This window comes from Phoenix dactylifera, chromosome 11 (assembly GCF_009389715.1).
Source record: "Phoenix dactylifera cultivar Barhee BC4 chromosome 11, palm_55x_up_171113_PBpolish2nd_filt_p, whole genome shotgun sequence".
Lineage (NCBI taxonomy): Eukaryota > Viridiplantae > Streptophyta > Magnoliopsida > Arecales > Arecaceae > Phoenix > Phoenix dactylifera.
Window position 1 is genome coordinate 26,284,724 of NC_052402.1, and position 23,029 is coordinate 26,307,752.

General features: G+C 38.3%; 1 protein-coding gene across 4 annotated transcripts in view; it reads right to left on the reverse strand.

Moving 5' to 3' along the window:
- Positions 1–2,331: 2,331 nt before the first annotated feature.
- The window catches only part of LOC103721245 (ABC transporter I family member 10), a 30,950-nt gene continuing 10,252 nt past the window's right edge, over positions 2,332–23,029 (reverse strand). For 2 of the 4 annotated variants that reach the window (XM_008811367.3, XM_008811368.3), the window contains 3 exons: positions 14,906–15,031; positions 14,699–14,821; positions 2,332–2,738 (listed from right to left, as the gene is read on the reverse strand). In XM_008811367.3, coding sequence (XP_008809589.1) covers positions 2,544–2,738; positions 14,699–14,821; positions 14,906–15,031 — 444 coding nt within the window. In that variant the 3' untranslated portion in view covers positions 2,332–2,543. Of the gene's footprint in view, positions 2,739–12,192; positions 12,341–14,698; positions 14,822–14,905; positions 15,032–23,029 lie in introns of all 4 variants that reach the window. The other 2 variants (XR_003388331.2, XR_005514111.1) reach the window with 2 other exon arrangements.

The window sequence follows — 23,029 nt, forward strand, 5'->3', positions numbered from 1 at the left end:
GGACCCAAGTCTGCTTCTTAGGAAGAGGATATTTCCCATGAGACAATACTCAGTTCAAAAGGACATCTTTAATTTTAAAAATACTTAAAAAAGTTTTAATTTTTTTCAAAAATGTAAGTAGCATTTTTACCAAGTGATGTTTTATTTTAAAACCTTAAATAAATTTTAATTTTTTCAAAAGTTAAGTAGCATTCTTTTCTAGTGATTTTTGATTTTAATAAATATTAAATAAATTTTGAATTTTTCATAAGTAGAATTTTTCAGCAATGCTGCTAATTGACATGTCGATCAAGCTCAAGTTAAACGGTCGAAATCTATTCTTTGTTCGAGTAGAGCTGGCAAAATTCTGGTAACAAGTCGGATAATCTGATATTTACCTCGTACACCTTTGTCTCTGGCCTCGTAGGTAATCATTTATTTTGAATAGATGAAGCATGGGCCAGAATGGTTCAGGCTTGGCTTGAATCAAAACTTGGATTCGAGGTTTAGAGACTAAGGTCCCCACAAGTTTAGCCCTTCCGTGGTCCATTTATAGTCCTAACTTTAGGGCTATCAATGAGTTGGGATGGCTCAAATGACCGGATGACCTGATGACCTGATTTGAGAAAACCAAGCTCAAACTTGCAATTTTGAATACAAAGCCTGATTTGGCCCCAAATGAAGAGGGCACAATTTAGCTCGGGCCAGACCTCAACTGGGCTTCAATCTCAAAAGACGAAGGGCCTGACATGGACCCAAATCGACGGGAATAATACTCATAGTAGGGTTCGGCCAAGGGCTTGGACCCGTGGGCTTGATTCAGGCTGGGTTGGGCTTGGCCCTAACCTCTATAATCTGGGCTTTCTATGGGCCTAGGCCCAGCCTGGCCTATCGATCGCCCTACTCCCCCCACCCTCTTCGAGAACAACGATGGGAAGACCACTATTTTCGAGATGAACTCATAAGCACTCTCCAACGTAATATATGTAATAAACTAGTTCCTCGCCTGAAAGGTCCGGTCAGAAGTTATTAATTGGAATCATACAACCTATTTAAGTACTAAAGACCTTTTCAGTGCATAGTCAATTTGGGACTAAACATATGCTCGTATAGATCCTCATCCAACCCCACCCTCTTCTCTCCAGTTTAAGCCCTAATGTACTTGCAAGAGAAAGGGTCAATCACAATCTAATCACAACAACCAGTATCAGCTCATGGTTAGCCCAAAAAAAGGCCCATGCTACAATAGAAAATCTCTCACTTTTGGATACTGTAACTACTAACAAACATCTCCAATGGCTTAGATCGAAAAAATCCTTTGATATAGTGATATAAATCTAAATTATGATAGCTAAGCTATGACATGTTCAGAAGTCAAATAGTATTAGAAACCAAATTTCTCAAAATTCATTTAACACAAAATATTAGAGAAAATATCAAAAATCATGAAAATTATGATCAATGCTAGCAAGTATTATGTATATGTATATGTATGCGTTCTGAAATTGGAGTTTATAGGCTACCATGACTTCAGTTAGAAACAAAGATTCCAGAAATCATGGATAATGAGGAGCAGAAAACAAAATTTTGAATCCAATAAAGTCTATCAATCAAAGATATTGCATGTCAACAATGTAAGTACAGCTGTAGCTTTCTATCCTAGAACTTCTCTCCAATTTTCTTTTATTGGAATTGATTGCTTGCTATTCAGTTTTCTTCCTTCTTTACTCTCTCTCCTCTTCACTAGTTCCTTAAGGTTGCCGAAAATTTCTATGCTAACCAACTGATAAAATGAAGGCTGCAATCTCATACATACAATAGTCTTGACAATGAGATGTCCACCCACCATAAAATAGTAGCCAGTGTCAAGCTAAGGTTCAACTAGATGGTTGATTAGTAAGAATGAGGTGGCTAATTTAATAGTCTTAAGCATGGGGTTTAACAATGATAAGGCAGTAGCTCAAAACAAAATACCATGAGGTGTCAATAGTAGCATGAAGTAGTAAGTTAAGCATGAGATTGTCAGCTTAGTAGAGACACAAGATGGTAGCTCACTTTTAGATAATTGTAATATACTACTTGCAGGCCCCATATCGGTGCCACTCTATTACTGTGTCGGTACAGTATAGTACAAAACTGGTTGGATGTACTGAGTATCGGTACACCCCCTGTACCATGTACCGGTTTTGAACCGATATGGTATGCTCCGTACCGTCCGATTCAGTACAGTATTGCATACCTTAACTTGCACTTTTAAATTTATATCAAGGGTCTTGTAAGCAATTAAATTCTAGCCCTCAATATTTCCTATATTTTTCTGAAATAAACTGCATAAATCACTTTACCTCCAAATAGACTTATATGCACATAGCCACATACATTGCCAAAAGCTACAGTTGAGGTGTTACAATATATATGTTCTATTTCTATAAGTTCACTGCTTGAAATATATAAGCATGTAGCCCGTCTTCAGCTAAAACAAGACACTAATTTTATCATTTTGGACTCATGGAGTAGGAACCCCAAATATATGAATGTTTAGAAACACTCGAAAGACAATGAGATCAATTGTACCATGTTTGCTTCTCCTTGAGAAACTTTGAAACACTTGAGATATCCCCCTGCATAACAATCCGTCCATCTTCCATATAACTAGCTCCATCTGCATATTTGAGTTCCTCCAGGCGATGCGTAACCCATAATGCAGCAACTTCTCCAGGACCAGCCACAGAATTCTTAACGGCCTTTATAACTCCTATCTGGTTTACAACACAAAATCTTGTCAATCAACATTACTCACTCAAAATGACTTGCAGAAACAAAAATTCCAGTTGTAACACAGATTTCACAATTTAGTTTCGTTGATATATGTCCTTGTTGTTGCATATTGGAAGCAAACAACCTAAAGATGTAACTGAAAACCCAACATGATGAGGTAGCAAACATGTATAAAGCAGCAGAATTCACGAGAAACCAATAGATCAAAAACTAATGCACTCTGACAAATTTCTGGTGGCAAAGGACAGAACTATGACATCTGATGCAGCAAGGACTTGCCCAAGCCTGGAACACCACCAAGAGTGGAAAATGATGGGATTGAATACAACCCACACATACAGACACACACGTGTGCACGAAGAAAAAGGGAACCTGATAAGCCTCATGTAGCATTATATGGCAAAAGGTTGTTTGAATTATGTTAGTTATTGGTCTAGCAGTCACATGTACAATATATTTAGGGCTACAATTTTCTTTAAACTTAGAAGGCCCACAATTCGTGTCAATATGTTAGTCCCTGTTCTTGACCTATTTTCACCTTGGCAAGGTCACACTGAATTAAACCTATTTGATATCCAAATGTGTTGCTTGGTGTCTAGAATGTCCAAAACATGACACAGTTAGAACAGAGCAAATAAGAATTGTCCAAAGTGATTCTTTGGCATCACCTGCTACATTCCAGAAAACATAATTTTTTATCTTCTCCTTGCATGGTGCCTTTCTTCCTGATTCAAATTACCATCATACAAGCCCATTGTGCTGTCCCTACAATGGCATCTTAAGTCTGAATTTTCTTTTTCATACGTAAGCTCCCCCGTCCGCCTGCCCAGGCTACCACTACCACCCCGACCCCCCCAAAAAAATGGAGAGGGGGAAAAAAATCCTGCTCAAGGCTGCTCTAAATTATGAGAGATTAACAAGCCCTGAACCAGATCTGTGAATCAGGACCATTTGTATTGCCGCTATTGTGGCAATAAATGACAAACAGGATGTGGCACAATCTGATTTGTCCAACTCATCATTCATGTGGCGACCTAGATGCCCTAGAGATTCTTCGAGGCATTCTAATTGGACCCGCTGAGCCGAATTGGAAGTTGGGACGAGCAGACCAGAAGCAACCGACCTGTAGAGCCGAAGTCTATCAACTCAGCTCGGCGACCTCAGCGACCAACCTAATCCGAGCAGAACTACTTCATGACAGAGACAACCCAGTCATTTCACCTTGGTGCGCACGTGGCTTCAGCAATTCCATCAAGTGTTAAGCGGTTACAGCACGTCTCTAGATTGTTACGCCACATCAGCAATTTGTTACAATACGACTCTGAGTTTGTTGGGATATGATTCGTTGAAGATACGGGATCCTAGTTAAAAAAAGCCTGAAAGGTTCTCCATAGAAGATGAATGCTCCACTACTCTCTAGTACCGATATTATTATCCTTTTTCTTCTTCTTCCTTGCTTCCCACCAAGAAACCCTTTTTGAGTCAAGTATCGGAGCGCCTGACGGGAGCCAATCCGATGAGCACTCTGACCCTTGCCTATTGCCTTGCAAATCCATGGAGATGGTTTGCATTGATGTTCCGAGATCGGCAACAACATATTGACGCTGTCTGTGGGAAGCAAAGGAAGAAAAGCCATAAGACTCAGGAGGAGCATCCATCCGGCCCACTCCAGATGGCTCCCTGCATAGTCCCCCTAGATCTTAGTCTTCTCAGCCAGTCACAGGAGCTGTTGATCTCGAACAATTGACCTCCTCGCCTAGCAAGTGCAGGCCCTAACAACGATGGTGCAGAACCTGCAGGGTGGACCGACAATCCCCCTACCAATCAATCGAACCACCGAGACACCCCAACATAGGGTAGCAACCGCCATAGCCGTAAACTAGGGATGCCAATAGGGTGGATTTGGTGTGGTTAGTGAAAAAACTGAAGTCAAACCCGAAATCCACCACCGCTCCTTAAAACCGAAATTGAAATCTAAAGGCTTTTGAAATAAAAAACCATAGCCGCTATTGAAGAAAATCACAAAACCAAAATTAAAACTAAAAACCGAAAACCGTTTTAACTTTTTCTATTCATATCAAAATTTTCATATATAAATAACAAAATTAAAGATATCATCCATAATTTTTATAATATAATTCATACCAGCTCATCTAATAAATATATCCAAAAATAATAACACAACAATCCAACAAACTCAATAAATCAAAAATAATAATATGACCATCCAACAAACACAATAATCCAATCCAACTATATTAAAGAAAACATAATGATAAATTATTTAATACAAGTATATTTTGGTGAACTTAACGCAAAGAACCAAAGGAAGGAAACAAATCTACCCCATGCCGAGGAAACCACAGTGGCTTGGAGGGAGGCATTGGAAGAAATGGTAGGAGATGCTAGAGTTGTGAGAAGGACGAGTCGAGAATACACCCCAGAAGTGCCTAGGACCTTCAGGAAGAAAAAATCTTCGCACGACTGAGCTGAGGAGACACCTCAGAAGTCATGGAACCTCTAGGACGAAAAAAATCTCAGCACAACTGAGTCGAGAAAACACTCTAGAAGTGCCTGAGATCTCTTGGTAGAGTCTTGACACAACTAAGCCGAGGAGACACCCTAGAAGTGAATGTGACCTTCAGGAAAAAAGTCATGGCACAAACTTGGCTTGGATGGGAGGAGGCGCACTCAGCCCGATCATCCGAGTGTTAGCTAACCAGAAGAATCCAATCGACTAAAAGTCTTGGCACAAACTGGGATTGGATGGGAGGAGGCATGCTTGGCCTGATCACCCAAGTGTTAGCTAACCAAAAGAACGCAGCCGACTAAAAGTCCTAGTATCGAGGATTGCTATGCCGAAACCGGACTCGGACTGGTGGTTCGACGGCATGGGTTGGTATGCCCCTGTGTCGTTTCATGCCAGGCTCGTAACGACACAAAATTGAGGGTGAGGGAGAGAGAGAATGGAAGAGAGGAAAAGAGAGAAGGAAGAGAGAGGGAGAGAGGAGGGTGGCGGACGACCGACGGAGGGCTGAAAAGCTGCTTGAAGGGGCTGAGAAGGGGCTCCGCCTCTAGTGCCCCTATTTCATTTGAAACAGGGATCCCAGAGGGACCCCTTTTTTTTCAAAAATTTTATGTGAAGTTGCGATGACCACCACCCTCCCTCTCTCTTCCTTCCTTCCCCGCTCTCTCTCTCTCTCACTTTCCTTCTCCTCCTCCGTCGCTAATTTCTCGTTTTGGTTGCTGGAACCATCTTGATCCATCGTCGGTATGGCTCAGTATGTCCCGAACCGAACGGTTCGGGACGGTTCCATCGACCATGCCTGGTATAGTAGAGGCACGGATAGGAGGAAGCGCGCTTGGCCCAATCATCCAAGCATCAGCGATCTAGAAGAATCCAACTAATCAAAGGCTCAAGGGCCCACAGTTTGCTATTCTCTATATGATGATCTTGAGTACTTCGAGCCTGCTCGGGCGTTAAGATTTTTGTTCGATTTATCTCTATGGGATCATGGCTTCCTTCCAAGCCTGTCTTGTACCATAACTTTTAGTCGGTTGGGTTTTTCTGGTCAACTAACACTCGAGTAATCAGATTAAGTGTGCCTCCTCCCGTCCGAGCTTGGTTTGTGTCAGGACCTTTTTCCCGAACGTCGCATTCACCTCTAGAGTGTCTCCTCAACTCAGTCATGTTGAGTATTTTTCTTTCCGAAGGTCCAAGCACTTCTAGGGTGTCTCCTTGGCTCAGTCATACCGGGACTTTTTCTTTCCAGAGGGTTTAAGCACTTCTAGGGTGTTTCCTCGGCTCGGACAAACTGAGACTTTTTTTTTGTTGGTCCAAGACACCTCTGGGGTGTCTTCTCGGCTTAATCATGTTGAGACTTTTTCTTTCCGGAGGTCCAAGACACTTTTGAGGTATCTCCTCAACTCAGTCGTGCTGAGACTTTCAAAATGTTGCTTCGGGGAAGGGCTAAAACACATTTTCATTGTTCATTAGTAATACAAGGCACAAAGTTCGATTTAACATTTCTTACTTTGGCCATCCCTGAGAATATCAGAGCTTGGCTGCCTGGCAGTCTCCTCGTCCGACGGCCTTGATCTTTCCAAGATCTGGTCCTACTGATCGGGCCTTTCTATCATGGGCTTAATCTTATTGCAGCCCCTCCATGAATGGAAGCAATCACCCCAATGAGTGGCTTGCTATTGTCCTACTCATCCTAGGTTCGCCCATCCTACCCAACATTCTCCCCCCGGTTGCCAATGTAGCGGCAGAGGCGTCCTCACCGAATGAAGGCCTCAATCTCATCCCACAACTGCAAGCACTTGGTGTCATGCCCGTGATCTTTACGGAACCAACGAAATTTGTTTGGGCCTCTTGTGAGCTGAGATTTTCATCCTCCGAGGCCAATTGAGATGTTCTCGATTCTGCATCTCCATCAATACCTGAGCCCTCAAGTATACCTCTCGAACTTCCAAGGTGGGTTCTGAAGTTGCATAGCGATCCCTCTTCTTGGCCAAGATTCCTCCTCGGCTCGTCCTTCTTATAGATTCAACATCTCCTGCTATTCCTTCCTCCCAATGCCTCCCTCTGAGCCACTGTGGCTTCCTCAATGCGGATGTACTTATCCTCTTAGGAAAGAAGTTCAGCTAAATCCTTCGGAGGCATTTGATCCAGCAAGAAGCTAAAGCACACAGTTTTCAACCCAATCATCGCTGCGGCCATCACAGTGGACTAATCCAACTCACGCACCTCAAGAGTCTTGGCATCGAACAGGTTGATGTAGCTTTGGAGGGACTCATCCTTCGTTTGTTTAATGGCAAGCAGGTCGGTGGATGTCTTCCTCTGCTTTTTGTTGCTGAGGAAGTGGCCGACGAACCAATGATTGAGCTGAGCTGGTCGAAGGAACGTACTGAGCCCGGCCAAAGGCTCGAAAACCATAGTCAGGTAGCCATTCTGAGTAGCAAGGAAAGTCCGACACATCACTGCATCATTGGCTCCTCAAAGTGGCATGAGAGACCTAAAGCTTTCTAAATGGTCCACCTGATTGGTGGTACTATCATAGTGCTCAAACTGCAACATCGTAAATCTTCTCGGCAAGGGCTCCTCCAAGATCTCCTTGGTGAAAGCACACGCATCGTCTCCAGATCGCCTCTTGCTACAGCCTTCTATCCTTGTAGGGCCTAGATCTAGCTACACAACTCCTTGATCTCATGACGAAGGTCGGCTTCTCGCCTAGAGACCTTCTCTTGCGACGCGGAGGAAGTTGTCAGAATTGGAACTCATACTAGAAGAAGGGTAATCATGCCCCCAACCCTACCTAGAGAGTTCAGGGCGATGGCGGCTGCTACCCTGCACTGGGGCATCTTGGCAATTTGACTAACTAGCAAGTGGATTGCCGGCCCACTGCTACACATTTTGCATCGCCATTGTCAGAGCATGTACCTGCTAGCAAGCAGATTGAATCGTCTGGCATTGACAGCTCTCATGATCGACTGAAAAGATAGATCTCGAGGGGCTATATGGGGAGCAATCTAGAGTAGGCCGCGTGAACGCTCGGTTGTTGCTCCTCCTAAGTTCAATGGCAGCACCAATCTGTTGTTGCCGATCCCAAGATACTGATGTGAACTGCTTTCGCAGAACTACAAGGCAACAGATGAGGGTCAGAGAGCTAGCTAGGTTGGCTCCAATCGGGCCCTCTAATGCTTAAGTTAGAGAGGGTTTCTTGATGAAAAAAAAAGACAGAAGAAAAAGGATAATAATGCCGATACTAGAGAGTAGTGGAGCATTCACCTTCTTTAGAGGACCTTTTGGACCTTTTTATAGCTAGAATCTCGTATCTTTAATGAATCGTATCCTAACAAACTCAGGATTATGCTATAATAAACTACTAATGTGGTGTAACAACCCAAGAATGTGCCGCAACAGCTTAACATATGATGGAATTGCTGAGGCCACGTGCACATCTAAGTGAAAGGACCAGATTGCCTCTACCGTGAGTAGTTTTGCTCAGTTCGGGTTGGTTGCCGAGGTCGTCGAGCTGAGCTATAAGACTTCGGCTCTACAGGTCGGCTGCTTTTGGTCTGCTTGTCCTAGCTTTCAAGTTGGCTCCGAGGGCCCAACCAAAATGCCTCAAAGAATTTCTGAAGGCATATGGGTCGCCACATGAATGATAAGCTGGACAAATCGGGTCACACCATATCACATTGCTCGTTTATTGCCGCAACAGATATAAATAACCTTAACAGTTGCAAAGGAGGGGGAAGATCATTTTTTGCTAGATTTAAAGATAAATCCCGTCTTCTTTAGGTATATAAAACACTCCTCTCTTCCCATTCCCCTCTTTCTTTTTCATGCCTAAATAAGGCAAAAAATGGGGTAATTGAGCTGAAATCATGCCAAAATTTTATCTTTTGGCATGATTTCATTATATGCTATAGATCTAAGAATGGTCTATGTATTGAAGAAGAAATCATAATTTTTCATTAATCAATAATTTTTAGATTAAAAACATATTCAAATTAAAAAATAATAGTAAATAAATTTATGTTCAAAAAAAATTGATAGCATGTTTAGGAATATAGATGCACTTGCTATCTCAATTTGATAGCAATTTACTTAAATTTGGGCATGATTATAGCTACCTGAACCTAAGCCAAATTCAAAAATAAGTAGTGAGTAATGCATATCCATGGGCTAAAAAAAGTATATGGAGCACACGAGGGTGAGCATAGTATCTAGATTGGAGTCAGATCCTACATTCTGACTACAATTAGGATCTCGATGTCTACAAGCGGCATAGACACTCCATGAGAAACTAAATATAATTACATATTCTGTAGTCCAGATCATTTTGATGGACGTAGTTTTAAGATCAAAAATATGCATTATATATGTTAGTTATTTTATAATGGCATTCATTAATTGACAATAGGATCTATAAAGACAAATATAACTTAAAATGAGATCAAAATAGCATTGAAATCAATAACAAACATTCATATAATCACCAAAATATATAAAAAAACAAAAAGAAACAAGCTGTCTTGGTAACAAACTAGTATGCTATAACATATATCATGTGTTAGTACAGTATATATTGGTACCATACCAGCAACCGGTTTGGTGGATCATGCTTTTATGTTCCCCAATTTATATTTCCTCTTGATGATGCATCATGGCTAAGGATCAATTCTATCTTCTAATATACCTACCCAACTGACATTTGAAGATTCTTTTCCACAAGAGGGTCCATCAATGTATTCCATACAAGAAATTGTCAAGGATGAAAAATGGTGATGTCGATGCAATGGTTAGAATTGATAACGTATGTTCGACCTGGTTTAGCCAGTACCGAGCCAACCCGATGGGGGACCAGGTCGGTTCACCCGTGGAATTCAGAATCAGTCCCAAACCGCACGAAATCGGTCCAACCCAGCCGGTTCACATCGGTTTGGACCAGTTCTAAATCAGTTTTCCCCCTCTCCTTTTCTTTTTAAACAATGGGATGTTGGAAAGCCCCGAGAAACTCAATATTCTCCTTCAACCACCCCCCCCCCTCCCGGGCGCCAAAAACATGACGATTCAAGACGATTCAAGGAGCCAACCCAAAATAAGGTATGCTTCCACTCTCGTACCTCATTTCTTTCTTTTTTTTCAAAGCCAAAAAAATAACTCGAAATTTGCAAAATGAGGAGAGATCATGCCAAAATTTTTGATTTTGGCATGATTTTATGAGATGTTGTAGATCTATGGATGATCTACACAATTCCAAAATTTTTTTAATTTTAATTATATATAATTTTTAAAATTAAAATATATTTTTGGATTAAAAAATAAAAAATAAAATTAAAAATAACTATAAAATCAAAAGTATATGTAGGGCCTAGAAAAATTTATGTAGCATCCATGGTATGATTCTACATGGATCTGAGCTCAAATAATTTTTTTAAAATATTTATATTTAAAAATTATTTTTAAATTTTAAAAATAATTAAAAATGTATAATTAATACAAAAAATTATGAAAAATTAGTAATACGTATTACATATTTCAAAAGTATTTTCTAAAATAAAAAATATATTTTTCTAAATTTATGATATTTAAACATATTTTTAAATTGAAAAATTATTTAAAATATATAAATAAATAAAATAAAATAAAAATTTAGTACTATATATTAGATAAGTCGAATGTATTTTTTGAAGTAAAAAATATTTTTAAATTATAACAAAATTTTATTATTTTTAAATAATTAATAAACTTGAAAAAATGGTCGAGAGTTGCTTAGATGATGCCACCACGCTACCCGGTCGACTCAGTTAGAAAGAGACATCCATCCTCCAAGCGTAGCCAGGTAGGAAATGGCACGAAGGGTAAGCAAGCAGCTGCTCAGTTCAGCAAAAAAGAAAAAGAAACAATAGTTGCAACCCCGATGGAGATTGTGGAGTCAGTTTACTCAAATTCAGAGACTATGAATAACAGCGATGACATTTCTAGTGGTAATGAATCTACTAGCCCGGGAAGGAGTAGAGGACACGAGACCGCCATTTATGAGACCACCTCAAGGTGGTGTTTGATTTACCGGTGAGTCCCAATTTACGCATGCTATATAGGATATAGACTACAGTGCACAATCTGATAGAACCCACGAGAATACAATTGCATATAGAAAAGGTTTCTCGAGGTCAATCAAGAAGACACGATGCAATTGCAGATAACCTCGCACGTGGAGTAGGATCCATAGACGTATCAAATTCTGAGTCGTATATTGAATTCTATTACCCGCAACCACAGGCAGCATATGACCCATATAGATACAGATATGGATATGATGTCTGAGGCATCAACTTCCAACGGCTACTATCCTACACAGTCCGAAGTATCTTACGAGTCAGATTTTGCTGCCACCATATTCGGATGGGATCCTCCACAGCTGTATTATCAACAAGAGAACACCTCCTAGAGCCGAAGCTTCAGCGAGAGATCTAAGAGTGGTTATAACCTAAAATAGAGTTTCTTATGGGATGAGCATACAGAACTATAATGCCGCTTGTTTAGAGGGATGGGCTGATGTGCCTCCTGATTATGCTAATGATCTGGATATCTACGAGAGGTATCGCCACTCGACGAAATTTTAGATATCGGTATATATGTTGTATTTTAAATATATATAATTGATTATAACATTTTATATTTCGTATCTTACTAATTGATATTAGGATATTCAACATTAATTCTTGTAGCATGCAAAATCTTAATAATCATTTTATGTTTTGCATCACTTTAAAACAACATGATGCATTATTTAGGTTATATTTGAATCATAGAAACATCAAAAAACATTAAGAAACAACAAATTATACTTAAAATCACTGAAAAATTTGAAAAAATTGATTACCAATAAATCAAACCTAAAAAGCTTAAAAATGGCACACCTCGGCTTACCGCATGTCGGTATGGTACCGAACCGATACCATACCGAACCGTCTGTCGATCGATACAAATCCTGGTACCGGTTCGGCGAACCTTGTGCTAGAGTCATATTTGAGTTACTCATAATGCAATACAAGAAACACCACGTGACTGGTCCCAAGCCCAGATGAGAAAAGTGGAGTGATATCGATTAACAGCCAATTGTAAAAAATGTCAAAAACTATGAAACAGATACAAATTTAAATAAAACTTGATGTTCTCAGGAAGGATATGAAGAAGCTTGAAATAATATCAGTGGTGGCCATAAATAGGAATACTTGACAAATAATGATTATAAAGCTGACCTAAAAAGTTAGAAAAAAAGTTGGATGGTTGTGATGACACAGTACAAGATGATTGCATGACATAGAATATAAGCACCTCTCTTCTAACCACATAATATAGTTCCTTGCAGCAAATCCTTCCCCAAAAATGTCCTCTCTAATTTTAGCTTTTGAATTCAAGTTTCCATCTGGATCCTTTCTCCAATATAAATTCTAAATTCCATCAATTTTCTAGGACACATGTGAAATTCCAAATGCAAGTTAAATAACTAAATATAATGAAACTCAGAATTCAAATGGAGGAATGTGAAACTTGAATTCCAACATTAAAAACTAGCGGACTCTTTTGGGAAAAGAATTGTTAGTGGGAACAATTTTAGGGAAGTTGAAGAGATCTCATCCTAAAAAGCAGAGATGTATCTAATGTTTAATAAAGAATGTTAAAAATTATGTCAAGGAACTTAAAGAGATGTTGTGTATGAAACTTAAGAAGGATGAACTAATATAATAAGGCAGTGCTTCACAATGGAAGAAAAGGAAAAGTTTTCCACTATGCATAAAATATAAAAAGAGATTGATTTTTATGGTTCTGTCCGACGCTTCATGCAAATAAATCTGTAACCATCAACAAGACATGTATTTATGATACTTTTCTGGATTAGCAGATGAAGTTAGCTGGATGGCAGATAGAAGAGAGATTAAAAGTAATTCCTTACATTCAAAGGACCACCTTGGAAATCATAATGTTAATATTGCATTATTCAGTCTGTAAACAATTCATATTGGGTTAGGATAAGCTTTGCTGGTTTTGGAAGTTTGTCAAAATCTTGTATTCAAAAACAAGAGAAATGAATCAAGTTTCCTAAAGAAATAATTTGCGATAAGTTATTATAAACTGCAATCCCATGACTGTCAGAACTCAGAACTTGGTAAGGTTTCCAGTCACAAGCATGGTGCAATGTTGCCCCTGCCATTAGAAACAATACAACAATATAAATAGATTTGTTTCCGGACTTGAACAAGAATTTGGCAGAAAAACTCCAATCCTCCATTCAGAATAATTGATACAACTTGTCAATTCTTCCATTATCTCATATATAAAATATGGATTGGTTTTGAAAAAGAAGGAACAACATTTTTGATGAATGGGAGATCCTATAAAATGAAAAACATGTAGTAAACAAATCAGTGTCTTGTCTGACTTGAGAATAGCATTTATACTGGAACCACAGATACAGATTTTGAAATTCTGAGCAGCTACCCAACAGCCAAGAGGGAATTGCATGTTGAACCCTCCACCACACAGGTGGTAGAATCCACCTAGCTGGAGTTTATTGTTACTATCAGCTTTTTTTATGGGGTGAGGATGACTATTAGCTAAAGGAATGGCTCTCTTTGCCAGTCAAAAGGGAGAAGATGCAACAACTAAGAGACAGAGTCAGAGCTTTTTTCCAAACATAGTGCCCTAAGGTCTTCCATAAGAAAAGCAGCGTACCTTAATATGGAATGGCAGATTCCTTGAACCCGTCTCAAACCAGGAGATGCGGTTTCTCGCAAAATGACTGTGATTCTACCACTCTCAACAAAGAAACCCCCTCTTTCTGAATTCTGATTGGACTGAACATGGATTCTCTTTCCACTGGTTTTGGGTTCCAGGACTTTTTGACTCTACCAGAAGTCCACATGGGACATTTCTCCAGCTTTTATTGGTAGCCAAGAAATGTTCACACAGAAAGAGAACCAAAAAATCCAACTATGAAAGCTTTGTATGGAGAATGAAAACTTGATTTGTCAAGTTAGGAAAATTGAGTTTGTACCAGAAAAACACCACAAATATGAATCTCTTTCTTCTACCTTTTGAGTCAGTGATGGTTTCATTTTTCAAGTTCAGTTCAGAAGGGAACCAAGGGTTCATCCATTTTTCCTGGGAAAGAACTACCAGTTCAGGTCATCAATCCGCTAAGCAAAGAGAAATCTAAAAAATGCCATCAAACACAAGGTGGATGAACCAATGGCAATCAAACTCCTACTGATGTAGTCAGTAACTTTTGAACATTGTTTCTTATCCACGTGGTGATAAACACATTAACAAGCAGAATACATCATTCATAATAACATGTAAGAAGCACATAACTGGAAAGTGCTGCCAAGTACAAAGTCCAGTTTTCTTGGCAGAAAAAGATACCTGGTCATTTTCATCCAAAAATGTTGTTAATTCATCTAACAGTAGAACTTTGCATGCTTCAGCTAAAGCACCTGCAATTGCAACTCTTTGTTTCTGACCACCACTCAGAGTTTGAATTGGCCTCTACACAATGAAATAAAGGCTTATAAAAATAAGTTATTTGCCAGCATAATAGAAGATAATCCAAATGTGTTGCATGCCACCTACTTGTGAGTATTCTAACATGCCAACAGCATCTAAAGCTTTTGATACTCTTGATCTGACTTCATTTAATGTCAAACTGAACTTACCAAGACCAAATGCAACATCTGCTTCCACTGTGGGCATCACCACCTATAGAAACATAGGATGAAGAGAAGCACAATTTTCAATTATGCTACATAAGGATTCTGGAAATTTCAGTGCCTAAATTACTCAAGCAGGTAAAGTTTAAAAAAGAAGTACTTATACAACATATGAATTTGACAGGTACCAAAAAGAACTTACTGTTACCATGAATTACTTGTACAGAATAGGGACAAAATCAGTGTGCCTGAATAGTTATGCTATTGACTTATAGCATATATTGCAAGAAATCTAGTTAAGGGCATTAAGTAATTAGTGAACTTGATGTGTAGATTTAGCTGCATTTTAAAATGCCAAATAAGCAAGAATAGGGAAGAATATACGGTGGGGAAAGTAGAATAGGAAAGAAAAGATATTAAAGAGGATATCCACAATATGGTTGGCCGTACTGGTCCAAACCGGGCGGTATGGGGCATACCGTACCATATCAATTCAGTACCGGCATCCAGTATGGATAGCGTACCAACACTCAGTATGCTGAAAAGATTCCGTATGCTGAAAAGATCTCAACACAATGCTAGTGTAGCACCGGTACGGGGTCCGGTACCGAGATGGCAAATCTTGACCCACAATACCATGAGCTTAAAAATTGATGCAATGGGGCAAAAGGTCAAATTGAACATTTGAAGAGATGTGAATAACAAGGGAAGAAATGTTTTTCATCTTTCAGGTAACACAAGATCAGGACCTATGCATTCTCTTTCCTAGTACTATCTCAACCTAAGTATTGTACTAAACAAACATTTTAAATAGCAGTTACATGGAAATGGATGCATGAGCTGGATGTTTCAATATAGCAAAGTATTGGAACTCATCCAAACAGAAAGCAAATTGTTAGAAAGGATATACTGGAAGGTGAATTCAATAAATAGAGGGAGCTTAATCTGTCATTTTTTGTTTAATAATAATCAATAGGAACCTGTAGCATATTCAATATGTTCTTTTATCTTTCTTCATGTTGTTAGAAACTTCATTATCACCAGATGATGATGATGAAACAGCACGTAGAGACACGTATCAACTCATTATTTTTGTTGGACTCCAGAAACACAATAAATCTAAGTAATCATTCACCTAAACAATCACTCCTCACCAAAAGAATTAATTCAACCATCTATTCATTTGAAATTTAGCAACTGATGAACAAAGAATATCAAGTGATGCCATTCTGATGAAATGTATGAGTTGGCAACGAAGCACATTATGTTGTCATACGATACTTGTCTAGACATCGATGACAATATACCATAGTATCTTTAACACTAGACTGTTTGAGCATATGACTAGCTATATTTGTTGCAAAGGATATAAGAATTATAAGATACTTACAGGAAAGGAGACCCCAACTTTTGGCATGTTGCATTATATAGAGAAAAGAAAAGCTGGGATTGCCTCCAAATATGATACTTAATATCCTAGTGCATAAGCCTGTGCTAGAAGATTTGCCAATGTTGAACTGAAATAATCTGAACACTTATCTACCTAATGTTTTTCATCCCTCTACATGTAACATGGTATTATATCAGAAGCTAATCTCTTTATGTAGATTAACATTTAGCAATATCATTGCATTTCAGCTAAAATACTTGGCTTTCCATGAACATATTATATACTAGGTTATATACTCAAACTTGCTCTCTTGTTTGGAAGTGGCATTAGTGTCAGTAACTCGTGAAAAGACTTGCATTCAATTTATATGTGTGCAGGCATAATGAAGATCAAAAGTAGGAGGAACAATAACATTCACTAATAAGTAAAGATGACAAATTCAAGTATTAACTTAGTCTGCTAAACTAGATCCAAGGATTTGTATAAGGATATGCATCAAAATAGGTCAGTCCCATTAGATTTGAGCACACAATACCATTTCAAAATTGGACTTGTAAAGTAATTTTTCAGAAGCGAGAAATGAGAGGAGCATTCTTGAAAATTGCCCAACAAAAAGTCACAAACTCATTATCCGAAACGAACTTCTGAAGAACATTCAAGACTGCATGCATTACCTAAGATGTGAACATGATGGCCTCGTTTGTGTCAACTAGTAGTTGTTCCCAAAAATGCATGTCAATAGCAATTTGTGACTTTTCTCAAGAAATGATACCTACATGTATGAACATCCGAGATAGTTGACAAGGCACAGGTAGATTCTTGAGTTATCTGAACATTTTTCCGAAGGTCAAGTTCTAAAGCCAATGAAGTTGATGTCCCACAGCAATTATTACAAACTATTGTACCAGATGATTCCTTCACCAAAGGATTTAATAAGAAATTTTTCACAAGTACCAGAACCCTTATTGCTAACAACAATTGCTTGCACATAATGGGAACAAACATAACCAATGTGCCTGAAATGGTTATTCTTTTGACTTGTAAAAGAGATTTGCAAGCAAGTTAGTCAAAAATATTAAAATACTTGGAAAAATCAATGTGTAGTCATTAGTAGAATATGCAAAGACATATTAAAAAAAAAAATAGAATAGGCAAAAAATAGTTATCAACAATATCATGGGCTGGAAAAATTGATGCAATAGAACAAAGACCAAATCCAATATTTGAAGATATGTGAACATGCGAGAAGGAAAGAAAATTGACCCTTCTATAAAATTTGATTTTCTGGAACTGATTTAGAGGTCAGGTCATTCTGCAGGTAATACTAGATCAGGATTGGGTGCATAAATCAGTCTAGTAAAATATTCACTATTCTCGATGATCTCATCCTATATATTGAAATAAATAAAAAGTCTAAATAGAAATCATATTGGATTTTAAATATAACAAGACAAACAATTGAGGAGTCACCCAGAAAGAAAGCATGTTGTTAGAAAACTACATCCTGAAAAGCATGTTAGATGTATGCCCTAGAAGCCAATCTGGCGGACACATTATTAATTCTAGGACATAAATTTGTACTTGACTTTATTATTATTGAATAATAAATGGGCATCTTTTTCATTAATATTGTTTATGTGTCTATGAATCGTCCAAGGAATTAATAAGATGATGATACATATTCTCAAGAGTTGAGAATTTGAGCCATGTATCATTGGTGATTAATTTCTAAATGCTCCTGATCAATGGATCATCACGAGGACGGTGATCGATCCGATCAGTGCACAGATCACTTTTCTTCTGGATGGACGAGACTCGAGTCCACAGTGTAGGGACACTGAAGTGATAGTGCAGGTTCTTGTTAGAGAACAAGGGTACTGAGCGTGACCAAGACAAGAAGTCACTTGGATGTCTATCCACTCGTCAGTGACTTGCTTGATGTTGCAGTAGTATGACTGGTCCTTTGACCTGCGGTGCTTCGGCTACTCACAGTGAGGTTATTGTAGTTTGACTACACGTATACATGGTCTCTAGCCATATGGGTCCTTGTAGTGTAGATTGGCTGTAGTAAGTTCACTGTAGGAGTAGGGTATACACTTACATGGAATCTATCGACCTTGATAGAAGAGGAGTGATCCTATGTGATTTGTTAGACTGAGTTCAAAGACCTTGGCCAGGGTAGAAATATAAAGTGGAGAAAGAGTTTTTCACTATCGAACTCAAGTCAAATAAATCTAGACATATGACAGACGACGGGGTTTGATGAGTTTTCCATGACCTCCGATCTGTAGGGATCCACGATAGAAGGACTGTATCATACGATTGCTGCACCTAGAGGTTCATCATTCTATTCTGCTGGGTGGCCACTACATACTGCTAGGTGTCACTGGTGGATGGTGAGACTCACAGGGATCATCTCGATGGTCGATAATCCCTGGTGAGTTGAGTTGGAATTGTTTCAACCCATTGAAAGTAGTTTTCAATGATATTGTGATAGAGATCATAATATCTCACTACCAGTCAGAATGGAACCTATGGGGTCACACACATTAGAGGTATTGACCGATCCAATGGTTGAATTTGATTAGGAATCACAAATAATCAATTAGATTGATAAATGAAAACCCGCTAAGAGTTAGTGGCTAGAGGAAGGGATAATTGCAATCGGATTGTAATTTAATTTAATTAATTGAATTTAATTAATTGGACTTGATCATGAGTCCTACTTGGAGTGGGAATCATGGAGTCCTAATTGGTTAGGATTTCAAATTAAATTAGAGTCCTACTTGGAATAGGATTTCTAATGTCCTAATTGTCTTAGGGCTGAAATTTGAACAAGTCCTGACTAGATTAGGATTTTCTTAAGTCCTAATTAATTTTAAATTTAATCTAATTAATTTCATGACTCCTAATTGGATTAGGATTGAAGAGTTCAATAGAGTCATGGTTCAATTAAGTCCTAATTAGATTAGGATTGGGAGGAAATTGAAATAGGTCCATACAAGTCCTATTTTGACTAGGATTGGACTCATGCACTAGACCCAAATTAAATCACCCATTAATTTGATTAAGTGGCAGATTTAAATGGATAAGAGGGAGGGGAATATGCCCCTCCCTTTGAGCCATGCGTGGGAGAAAAAGGAGGGGCGCATGCCCCTCCTAGGTGGCATGAAATAGAGATAAGGATGAGCTCCTAAAAAATAGGAGCTCATCTTTATCCCCTTGCAATTAAAAAAGGGAGCATGGAATTTCGGCCAAAATGAATATTTTTCTCCTCATTCCAGCCGTGAGCACCCTTCTCCATCTTCCTCCTTTGAGCCACAATCAAGAGAAGAAAAAGAAAAGCTTGGGACGCCCTCTTCCTTCTTCATCTTGGTTCCAAAAAGGAAGAAAAAGAGAAAGGCTGCGGGTCTTGTTTTCTTCTTCCTAAATCCATCCTTCTTCTTCTTCCTCTCAAGCCAATCAAAGGTTGATTCAAAGGAGAGGACTTCAGCCATCCATAGCCATCTCTGCAAGGAAGCTAGCACCCCGGTGAGATCCAAAGGCTTCGATCGAGTCAGTACTTCGTGTGGATACCTGTAGAGGCCGGACGCGTGTGCGGCTTCCACTGAGCCTTGATCAAATACCACGTAAATCAGATTTGCGGAGACCATCTACCCGCACAAGGTGAAGATCTGATCTTCTTAATGATTTTAAAATGGTTTAAAATAATTTAATTCTAATCTATCTACAAACGAATGGTTTTAAAATACGTTCATGCGATGAACGGATCCCATATGTTTTTTCGCTGCAATCTGAAAATTATTTCAAAATTTTCATGACATATGAGGGATGCTAACAAAGCAAACTTCATAAATAAAGATGTAACCTCATCTATCATTTTCTAGTTATAATTTTCAATAGAAACTTGTAGCACATTCAGTCATTCTCCCCCCTCCCTACGTTGTCAAAAACTTCATTATCACCAAAAGAAAAATATATTAGTAATGAATACTTCTCGCACTAGATTTTTTTTTCAAGAATTCACATGCTGAAACAGCTTGTCTAGGAAAATATCAATTCATTATTTTTACCGGGTTAAGTCTCAGTAAATCTAATTATTTGTTTAATTAAACAATCACTCTTTAGCAAGAGATTAAATTTAAACATCTATTCATTTGAAACTTACAAAATGACACATGAAGAACCTTCAGAAAGTGCCTTTCTGACTAAATGTTTTGAGTTGGTAAGAACATTTTGTGTTCTTGTATGAAACTTGTCTCCAAGACATCCATCACAGTATATGATAGTATCTTAAAGACCGACATTTGAGCGCACAACTAGCTATAGTTTTTAAAAAAGGAGCTATGGCTAGTTATAGGAAAAGGCGCCCCAATTATGAGGTTGCATTATATGGAAACAAGGAACTGAAATTGCCTCCAAAAATGGCACTCAATAGCCTAGTGCATAAGCCTATGCTAGAAGATTGGACAATGTTGAAATGAAATCCTTTGAACATTGACCAGCTTATTGTTTTTTCTTCCCTCCAATTCTAAGGTGACATTGTTTCGGAAGCTAATCTCTTTAGCTAGAATAGCATTTAGAAGAGTCATAGTATTTCAGATAAGATACTTCAGTGTTACGTTTCTATAAATTCAATATGTAACATGTTTTGTCCTCAAACTTGTTTTGCTCTTCGGAAATGGAGTTTAGCATAAATGAATCAGGAAGAGACCTGCACTAAGTTTATGCATGTGAAGGTACAATGGCGGTAGAAACTAGGAGTCAGAATGATAGTCACTGTAAGTGAAGATGACCTTTACTTTGAACAGTTCATGGATTAATTTAGTTTGATAAACAAGGTCCAAAGATTTCTGTAAGGATATGTGACCAAATATGTAAGTGCAAGTAATATCTGAGCGCATATTGCCCTTCCACAATGGAATTTTGTAAAGTAATTTCTCAAAAGAGAGTAGATAGGAGTATTCGTGAAAATTATCCAATGAAAAGTCACAAATAATTCTAAAACCTATCTCTGGAGAACACTCAAGACTGCATGCAATGTCTCAGATGGGAATTTCATAGTCTTGTTTGTATCAATTTAGTACTTGTTTCCAAGAATGCAGTTTCATTATGTAACTTTCATGTCCATGCCATACCATAGATTAAGTTAAAAACCAATACTAAGTTACCTATATGATGATTTGAAACTTACCATGCATGCCATCTGGAATTTAAGATGGTTTTTCTTGATGTACATTCAGCACATAATAAAATGACCCCCAGCACAAATTCATGTTGCAAGACTACTAGAATTTGCTCTCAGGGACATGAGAATACATCTTCTATATATAATGCGAATGTCCAGCATTTGTGCATGATGCCATGCATCTCACTTCCCTTAAAAAAATCGTTGTTGTTTTAGAAAATATACTGCTCCATATCCACTCTCTTATAGAAGAAAAAGAAAAAGGAAGAAAAGGATTGGATAATGTACACTTGGAATCGGATAACTCTAAGCGATCATGATTGATGGAATCACCACCATCAGTCAAATGCTCCTTCCACATGAATAATAAACATGCACCTCATGTGCCCAGCAGTAGTATATTTTGCATATCCATCCTCAAAATTCACAACAAATCCCAAACTAGTCCATTTATATTGAAAAACATGGAAGAATGTGAGACCTTTTGAAGAAATTACAAGGTCAATGGTTCACTAGCTCATGAAGCACTTGCCAACTGAAAAGATAAGAAGCAATAACATAATGGAAGACAAGTATAGAACAAGAAGTAATGGTACTATGAAGGTCCTGTGCCAAGCAGTTAGGAGTAAAAAACTATACATGCCTTTAAGACAAATGACCCACAATTGTCATGTTTCAACTTAGTTATTAGGCTCAAGATATCATTAATATCTAAATCAAAAAGATAAGTAAATGAATTATAACATAAAACTAATGGGTTGTCATATCTATCTCACAAAATGTTACCTTGAGAATTACACTTTTGAACAAAGAAAGGAGTAGAAACTTTTGTACTTCTGCAGTAACATAGAGTATAATATATACATCAAATACCACATGTAGACACCCCCAAACACCTTTTTGGCAGCTCCTTCTGTGATCCAAATGCTACATCAAAACTAGGATATCAGCAAAAGTCTAACCCGGCCATGCATTCCTAGCTAAATATCCAAAAATCCCAAGTCAACTTTAGGTCAACCTTAGTCATACCTCACCCAAAGGTCCCAAACCCTGTAGTAGAAATTCCCTAACCATAGCTAGGCCTTTTAAAATCAATTTTATCCATTTTGGTTTAAGTTCCAAATGTTTGTGTCCGACGCATCAATGTGGACCTAAAACAGTCTTACTAATAGCCTGTTTGGCTAGATTTGACCACTGGCCAAAATGAATTACAATTTGGTCCAAAATTTACCCACATGTTCGCCTACACTTTGAGCCCACAAAATTTCAGCTCAATATAAGCTCTCCAGACACATGTTTCAGCATCCAAAGTAGGCTAGTTGATTGACACCAAGACAATATTTACCCACTTTTGTGACTCATAAGTGGCTCACTAAACCACTTGAACCATGCCATCGATTCTCTAAAATGAACTGTTTAATGCTTCTTGAAATCAAATCTCAGCCCTCCATAAGCATTGATTCATGTGA